The sequence below is a fragment of the Rhinopithecus bieti genome, unplaced genomic scaffold, assembly GCF_001698545.2.
Source record: "Rhinopithecus bieti isolate Rb0 unplaced genomic scaffold, ASM169854v2 scaffold_9981, whole genome shotgun sequence".
Lineage (NCBI taxonomy): Eukaryota > Metazoa > Chordata > Mammalia > Primates > Cercopithecidae > Rhinopithecus > Rhinopithecus bieti.
Window position 1 is genome coordinate 2,807,806 of NW_016806838.1, and position 8,632 is coordinate 2,816,437.

Genomic DNA, 8,632 nt, shown 5'->3' on the forward strand with positions numbered 1-8,632 from the left:
CCTCCCCTCCCCTCCCCTCCCGCTTCCCTGACTCCAACAGCTATTACAACTCCAACTCCAATCCTATAGACAGAGATGACAAAGTGACAAAAAAGCCCAGTCTGGGGGGCTCCTTGGGCAGTCCCCCTCCCAGTCCTCCAGAAGAGGTGAGCAGAGAACCCTGGAATATGAAGAACTAGCTGTTAGGTGACAATAAGCTACTGGTGACACCCAATCTTGTCTCTACGTGATTGTGCTGAGGATTTCCTGAAGGACAACCCCTCCCCTCCAGCCAACAAGGGCCGCATAGGCAGGGGCACACAGAGAGGGACTTCTCACAGGGAGGGACTTCTCCCAGGCAGGGAGCCAGAGGGAGAGATGAAGGGGAGCTGAGGCAGAGACAAGCTGGGGAGCCCCCTGCTCTGCAAAGCACACCGCCTGCGTTAATCCGAAACATGAGCCTGCAGAGGAGAAAACTGCAAAAAGAAACCAGCAACTTGGCAGGAAGAGAAGAGAAGCGTGAGAGAAGAAAAGGGAAAGCTGGTTTAGTGGGAATGAGGGGGCTGGTGCCCCACATACTATTCCTGTTCCACTCGGTCCCTCTCCTGCCGCCGAAGCCTGGGGACAGAGAACAGACAGGGTTAGCAGAGGTGGGGAAGAGTACCTGGGGACAGGTGAGGAACAAGGGCCCAACTGAGGGCCCTCATGCCCCAATGCCCACATTGGGGCTAGTCCCTTTTCATCCCCCCAGCAAAGGGGAATGAGAGAGTGCTGGCTCCTTCCTATTCCTAAGGAGTGTGGAGCAAGGTGTGTGTGTGGAGAGCTAGAGAGAGGGTCCCAGACCCTTACCTGTCTGCATCTGTCACCAAGGCCAGCCGCCCATAGTCCCAGGCCACCTTCCGGAGGATAGAGAATAAGAACAGCAGTGCCTGAGGGAAGAGGGGGCAGTTGGCAAGTGCAGAGGCTGTCCACCTGCTGGACTAGGGGGCAGAAGCAGAGGGTCCAAAATCTTGTCTTAGAAGGGGATGACCCTGGCTCGGGTGAATGGTCAAAGTCGAGGCTTGGGCTGGATGATGGGGACTCCTCCTGCTTAAGCCTGGGAAGCCAGGGGCAGGTGGCAGAGTGGTTAGAGCTGGAGGTGTTTGCCAGGTGTGTACAGGGCATGGATGCCAAGGTAGGGGGTGGCAGTAGGCACTCACAAGGAAGCACATGAAGTCGAGAGCCAGCACGGTGGGGACGCCCCCAAAGGGCAGGCCCTGCAGGACAGTGCTGCGGATGCGGGCGCTGTAGCAGTAGTCCTTTGGGTTGCTGTTGTTGAGGGCTGTGGTGCCCAGTGTGGCCAGCAGAAAGGGCAGCATGGCTGCTACTGCCGCATGGTCCTCCTGGGCAGAGGGTGGAACAGTCAGCTGGGTTTGCCCCCATCCCCTTCATGGCCCAGTAGGGTGGGTGTGGGGAGGGGGCAGTGAGGGCAGATCACCAGGCTGCCTGGGTAGGTGGAAGCTCTGGCCTCTGGAGATAAGGGCCTAGGGAGGGGAGAGTTGAGTCACATGGATTTGCCTTCACTGGCAATCTGGCTATGACACCCCACCCTGGGTGTGGGGAACTGAGTCTAGATGCCAGGCCTGGACTGGGGAGGCTGGTTTCATTAAGAGGCTGGTTTCATTTTCAGGAAGGGGTCTGTGATTTTCTAACATCTATCTAAACGCCCCTGCCCCGCCACCCCACACTCTCATTCTTTCTGTCTTAGGGCAGGGGCGAAGCTGAGCCTGGGAAGACAGGGAGGGGTCTTAGACTTGAGGACTCAGGGTAAGATGAAGGGTCTCCGCATCAGGGGAAAATGGGTAAGGAGCCAGCTGCCTCATCCTGATCTTTTCTTTCTATGCCTATTAGAAAAATGGCACGATTTCATTTGATTAGGGTTTTGAACTCTGTTAATCACCTCTATATAACTGGCTTAGGTTCGACGATGGGTCAGAGTAGGAAGTCAAGTAAATAGCCGGACTTCTGCGTTCGAGTTACCTCCCTGGCCCCAGCCACTCCTGCTTATTCTCATTTCTCTTCCCTATACCGTTCTCCTCTCTTCACTTATTTGCACAGGATCACCTGAGTGTTATGAGTACTACAACTCCCACAGTGCCATGCTCCTGCCTCTAAAGCAGGGAAGGCTGGGAAAGCTATGCCCTCCGGCGAGCTTTTCCACTGGCAAAGGAGGGGAGAGTGGGTGGGGGCCTCTTAGCCTGCCCGGGCAGCCAGGGTGCTGTCTGGTTCCCTGCTACTGGCCAGCTGTGTTGATGCTCAGAGTGGATGGGGTGGCCAGGAGGAGGAGGAAAGGGACAGCCAGCCTGAGTGCCTGGGTTCTCAAAGTGCTTGGGGACAGAATAGAGTGGGCCCCTGGGGAGAATCCCAGGATGGCGGAGAAGTGTGGCCTCAGCAGTGCAACACTGCCCCACCCATTTTACTGGGGGGTCCCTGGGGGACCCTTCTGCTGACAACACTGAAGCTCTGCCTTGGGGCGGGGGGGTGGGGAAGGTCCTCAGGGAAGGAAAAGGAAAACCAGACAAAGAGAACAACAAAACTAGAAACAGTGACTGCAACTTCAGGAGCAGGGTCCCTTAGCTCCCAGGGGGAATCAGAGTGTTTCTCCTGCCTCTTCCTAACACTTCAACCACAGGGCAAAAGCCCTCAGATGGAGGGGAGGATGGAGTTGTTCATGTGTTTTACTTGGTCCCAGGGAGTCTCTGCAAAGCCTGGATTAGGAAGACTAAAGGAGTAACTGCTGGTGTATCATGCCTCCCCCTTTTCCAGTTCAAGCTGCCTTTAAAAATACACCAATTTAGTAATTGTATCAGGTACCATTTGTCCAGTGCCCTCAGTTTCAAGAATAATATATACGTGATTTCATTCAATCCTCAACGATTCTGAGTTGAGTGTCATTGACATTTTAGGGTGGGGGCACAGGGACTCAGAGGTTAGGTAACTTTCCCAAGGTCACACTGCTAATAAAATGAGGGACCTAGGACCCAAACCTAGCTCACCTTCTTTTTAAAGCTAGAATGCTTTTTAGGGTACCACAATGCTTTTCTGATGTACCTAGAACAGGACTCGGCAAACCATGGAAGCTTTATAAATGCTCATTAAAAGTTCTCAGGCCAGAGAACTTGAGGGTGCTGCGGAAATGTGTGTGTCCAGGTATGTGTGTCTAGGTAAATGTGTGTTGATGTGTGGACCTGTGTCCAGAAGGAGCTAGGTGACTGCATGGCAGTCCCCGGAAATGAAGGGAGTTGTTGGCTTCGAAGTGGGGGTGTGAACATGGGTGTGTCTGGGAGCCCGGGTATGTAAACATAAGATGCACAGAACCCTGGCGCACTATGGGAGGTTAAAGGTAGGTATAGGTATCTTGGGGTGGGGGGGGCTCTAACTAGTCCCCCTTTCTCAATTCTCAACTCCAATGTACTCCAGCAATCTCAACACTCCATTCCCACCCCTTGCCTGTTTCTCTGAATTCCAAGGCTCCACTAGATCAGAACGAAATGAGAACAAGCCCCAGAGTACCATTCCTATCACCTCCTGTCTTATCCACACCAAAGAAAGGTAGAGCATTTTGGAAGCTTCTATATGAATTGGCCCCAGCAGGGTGGACAGGGTCTAGCTAGATGCTTAGTAACTGAAATCACCATGTTCCTCTGCTGTCGGCCTCCTTAGGGTCACAAAGCACTCTCACCTCCACAACTGCATTAATTCTCCCACCTGCATGGGAGGAAGGCAGGGTGCACTCAGATCACTATCCCCATTTTACAGGGAGGAAGCAGGAACCCAGCAGGGGAAGCAACTTGCACGGTGACAGAACAGGTAAGGGGTGGAGCCCGGGCTGGCGACTCTGCCGGTTGACAGGCCTGCTCCAAGCTTTTAATTGTGGGGGTGGGGTTGCTGGGCTGAGTTTCATCAAGGGCAGCTGCTTTCAAAGCCAGCACTGGGCTGAGCAACTGAGAAGAGGGAAGACACTGAGGCAGAATACCTCGGGGATGGGAGGTGGCAGTTCTTCCACTCCACAAGGTGCCCGCACCAGCTATATCCCAGAGTTTCTCTAGTCTGATATTGAGGCTTTAGCTAGAAGTATGTCCAGAGAGTGATGGAGGATTTTATTTCTAGCTAACTTAAGGTTTTATTTTACCATTAAGGAGTGTGTGCACGGTGGGGGTTGGAGAGCTATAACTTATATGCCTTTTTGGTTGTTATGTATTTTTTTGAGACGGAGTCTCGCTCTATCACCAGGCTGGAGCGCACTGGCGCAATCTTGGCTCACTGCAACCTCCGCCTCTTGGGTTCAAGGGATTCTCCTGCCTCAGCCTCCCGAGTAGCTGGGACTACAGGCGCATGCCACCATGCCCAGCTAATTTTTGTGTTTTTAGTAGAGACAGGGTTTCACCATGTTGGCTAGGATGGTCTCAATCTCTTGACCTCATGATCTGCCTGCCTCAGCCTCCCAAAGTGCTGAGATTATAGGCGTGATACAAACTTTTTCAATGGAGTTACTGGACAAGATTTAAGTTAGGGCTTGGGATCAAAGCAACGCCATGTGGTCTGAGGGGAGGAGGTGAAGATGGAAGCTAGCTCTGTTACTATGAAACCTGAGTCTGTCTTCCAATCTGTAACAAAGAGATATGAATATTCTTACTCTACCCCCTACCCACTTCAGAGGGATAGGCAAAGAATATATCCATAAGTGAGCATAAAAGTAGTAGTAGGGGCCAGGGGCGGTGGCTCACGCCTGTCCTGTAATCCCAGCATTTTGGGAGGCCGAGGTGTGCAGATCACAAGGTGAGGAGTTCGAGACCAGCCTGGCCAATATGGTGAAACCCCGTCTCTGTTAAAAAAATACAAAAATTAGCCGGGTGTGGTGGCGCGAGCCTGTAGTCCCAGCTACTCGGAAGGCTGAGGGAGGAGAATTGCTTGAAACCAGGAGGCAGAGGTTGCAGTGACCCCAGATCACGCCACTGGGTGACAGAGTGAGACTCCACCTCAAAAAAAAAGTAGAAGTAGGCAGGGTGGGGTGGCTCACCCCTGTAATCTCAGCACTTTTGGAAGCCAAGTTGGGAAGATCCCTTGAGCCTAGGAGTTGGAGGCTGCAGTCAGCCATGATCATGCCACTGTACTCCAAACTGGGCAACAGAGCAAGACCTTGTCTTCAGGAAAAAAAAAAAAAAAAAAAAAAAAGCCAGGCATGGTGGCTCACACCTGTAATCCCAGCACTTTGGGAGGCTGTGGTGAGAGAATCGCTTGAGCCCAAGAGTCCGAGACCAGCTTGGAAAACATAGGAAAATCCTGTCTCTACAAAAGATACCCCCCCAAAATTTAGCTGGGCATGGTGGTGCACGTCTGTAGGCCCAGCTACTCTGGAAGCTGAGGTGGGAGGATCACCTGAGCCCAGGGAGTTCCAGGCTGCAGTGAGCCAAGATCATGCCACTGCACTCCATCCTGGGTGACAGACAGAGACCCTGTCTAAAAAAAAAAAGGAAAGAAAAAAGAAAACAGAAAAAAAAAGTAGTAAAATAACACATGTATTAAAAATGTTTATTTAACTCTTCTTTTGTGTCAAGCACTGTCCTAAGCACTTTACAAATGTAACTCATTTGCTCCCCATCACAACCCCAGGAGGACACTGAGGTACAGAGAGAGTATATGAGCTACTCAAGGTCACACAGCCAGTTTGTGGTAGACCCAGATAAGGACCCAGGCTGCCTGGCTCAAGTGTATGCTCTTAATCACCGCACTTTGCAGAGATATCTGCAAACAAGAGCCACTTCCACCAGGGAGCTGGAGGCAGCCAGTTACCACTGTGGAGAAATGCCATACCCTATTTCTACCTGCTTGCCTTTCCTCTTGCTTGTAGCTTCCCTCCACTCAGGCCTTGGGTTTGTGATTTCAGGTTCTGAGGCAGGTGTAGGGGACAGGCACCCTAGTAGTATGGTGGTTAAAAGCACAGACTCTAGGATGTGACAGACCAGGCTTCTAACCTGGGAAAATTACTTAGTCACCCTGGGCCTCAGTTTCTTCATTTGTAAAATGGGCCAAAAATCCAGTTGTGTCATTGTTCTGGGGATTAAAAGCTCTTAATACAGTTCAAGGCATATAACGGGCTCCAGGAATTAGCTATTGTTATTAATAAGTTATGGAATAAAAGGGGTTGGTTTAGAGAAAGAAAATTGGTGAAAACAAAATAAGAAAAAAACAGAATTTAACATGATAGAAATATAACAGAGCCCCTCAGTCAGGCTGGACTTCTTATTCAGACCTAAGGGTTTACACTGTGTTAGGGATTCTGCCAGTGAGTGATAGGGAATATTCTCACTCTTTGAACATACCCCATCCATCTGTGGCAGCCTGGGAGGTGGGGGCATGGGAGAGTAATGGGTCAGAAGTTCGGAGACGACAACCCATTATTGATCAACTACCAGGAAGGATGCCAAGCTCTTTACTTGTTACCTTGTTTGATCCCCATGATAAAACTTGTAAGGAGGTGGTAGTAACAACACTTTTCTTTTTTTTTTTTTTGAGACAGTCTCGCTCTGTCACCCAGGCTGGAGTGAAGTGCCATGATCTCGGCTCACTGCAACTTCTGCCTCCCAGGTTTAAGCCATTCTCCTGCCTCAGCCTCCCGAGTAGCTGGGATTACAAGTGTGTGCCACCATGCCCGGCTAATTTTTGTATTTTTAGTAGCGATGGGGTTTCACCATGTTGGCCAGGCTGGTCTCGAACTCCTGACCTCAAGTGATCTGTCTGCCTCAGTCTCCCAAAGTGCTGGAATTATAGGCATAAACACACTTTTTAATGAAAACTGAGGTTCAGACAGGTTAAGTAACTTGTCAAGGTCACACAGCTGAAGAATGGTAGAGCTAGAATTTGAACCCAGGTCTCTAAGACTCTGCTATACTTGGAGGGAACTTATATGATGTCCCAAGGGGGTTCTTAGTTACCCACTGCCTGCCTTCTGCCTTGCCATGTCCCCACCCACCCACAGGCCAAGACTGCACTGAGTGAGCCAACAGCAGGCCCCAGCATGTGCCACCTGGGGCATGCCAGGGCCTGGACCCTCTGGTGCCCTGGAGGACAATCATGCTGCCAGCACACCCCCACTTGAAGCCTGGCTGACACTCCCACTCCCCTCCTCATCCTGGCCTGGGAGGCAGGATGGGCCTCTCTTCAGCAGGTGTTAGGCACAGCCTCATTGCTCCCAGGCTGCTGCAGACCGGTATTGGGTAGGCAAGCCCCAGCCCCCCAGGGCAGTGGAGTGCTCAAGCTTGCCCTGAGCAGCCAGACCTCTGCCCAGGATACCCAGGCAGGTGGCAACATAGAGCCCCAAGGGCAGCCTCTGACCTCTCCTCCTCACTTCCAAAGCGTCCTTTCCTTTTCTGGGGAACAACGAGCCAAGCTTTGGGACTGTCCGCCTTAGGCGTTCAAGACAGCCAGGAGGGACAAAGCGGCGCCCCCTCCCCGCAACAGGGCCTTTGCCCCACTCTCAGTTCCGCGTCTGAATCTTTTCCCCACCGCACCCTCCAACGCAGGCCCGGGCGGCTCATGAATGAACTGCACTGTGTGGGGCGTAAGGAGAGGAGGACACGCTCCCGGGGCCGGCCGCCTCCCCAGCCTGCAGACCAGTCAGTCCCCAGAAGGGTGGGGGGCAGCCGCCGGCCTCATGCCAGCGCCTGCGAACCCTGCCCCTGCCCAAGCCCGAGCCCTTACCCTGGGCCGGCTTCGGGTGTACTCGCCCCCGGGAGCAGCAGAAAAAATAAAAGGGACAGAAGGCATCGGACTTGGCGACCCCGGGGTCCAAAACTCGGGGGCGGGGGCGCCTAGTTCCCTACAGCGGCGGCGGACAGGCGGGGCGCGGCTGGCACCCCCGAGGGGCGCACAGGGGACGCGCACCTGCACCGGGCAGGTGGGAGAAGAGTGGCACTCGGGGGCCGGGGGCGGGGGTCCCACCCCTTGGGATCTCCCCGGGGCTGGAGAGAGCGGGCGGCGCGTATCTGGACCTCCGGCAGGGATTGGAGGACTCACATTTGGCTCGGGATGGTGCGGGGTTGGGGGCAGCGCGCGCCACCGCTGGGTCCCGCGGGCCCGGGCACCTCTGGGTCCCGCAGGAGGTTGAAGGGAGGGGACGCGCAGCTGAGTCCAGGTTTTTTCTTTGGGTAGTGGTGAGATCTTCGAAGAAAAGAGCGAGGGCTGGGGAGGGGTCGCGTACTCACCCCCAGGCGCAGACTCGGCTCCGGCTCGGAGCCCCGGGTTGGGGCGGGGCGGGGCTGGGGGGGGGGGAGGGGGAGTCGGGCGGCTCGAGCTCCGGGCTCCTGCGGCGGCCGCGGCAGTGTATGGGGGAGGGGGAGCGGGAGGAGGGAAGAGGGAGGGGGCGGAGTCCCGTATGTCCCGTCCCCCACGCCGGCGCACGCAAGGCGCGCGCGCACTCTCAGATCGCGTCCGCCGGGCTGGGCCTGGTGCGCAGGCGCTGGGGAGAGACCGCGTGGGGCGAAGGCGGCGCTTGGCCGTTGGGGCCGGCGGCGGGATTTTCCCGGGCGGCGAGAGCGGTATGGTGGGGTGCGGGGGTGGGCGTCAAGGCCCTAATTCTCTCCTTCTCTTCCTTTCTCTCCAGTAGGGGAGGCCC

At 54.4% G+C, this 8,632-nt stretch overlaps 2 protein-coding genes across 6 annotated transcripts in view; one reads left to right on the forward strand and one right to left on the reverse strand.

Annotated features, from left to right (window-relative positions):
• TMEM63B (transmembrane protein 63B) overlaps positions 1-8,632 on the reverse strand; it is a 29,247-nt gene that overhangs the window by 19,882 nt on the left and 733 nt on the right. Inside the window, exons 1-4 of one of the 5 annotated variants that reach the window (XM_017878124.1) lie at positions 8,223-8,352; positions 1,179-1,361; positions 829-908; positions 559-597 (exon numbers count right to left, since the gene is read on the reverse strand). In XM_017878124.1, the coding sequence (XP_017733613.1) occupies positions 559-597; positions 829-908; positions 1,179-1,337 (278 nt within the window). In that variant the 5' untranslated portion in view covers positions 1,338-1,361; positions 8,223-8,352. Of the gene's footprint in view, positions 1-558; positions 598-828; positions 909-1,178; positions 1,362-8,034; positions 8,353-8,632 lie in introns of those variants that run through there. The other 4 variants (XM_017878129.1, XM_017878126.1, XM_017878127.1 and 1 more) reach the window with 4 other exon arrangements.
• Positions 8,438-8,632, forward strand: part of MRPL14 (mitochondrial ribosomal protein L14) — a 14,895-nt gene continuing 14,700 nt past the window's right edge. Inside the window, exon 1 of the mRNA XM_017878133.1 lies at positions 8,438-8,555. The gene's annotated coding sequence lies outside the window, so the exon portion shown is untranslated. The remainder of the gene's footprint in view (positions 8,556-8,632) is intronic.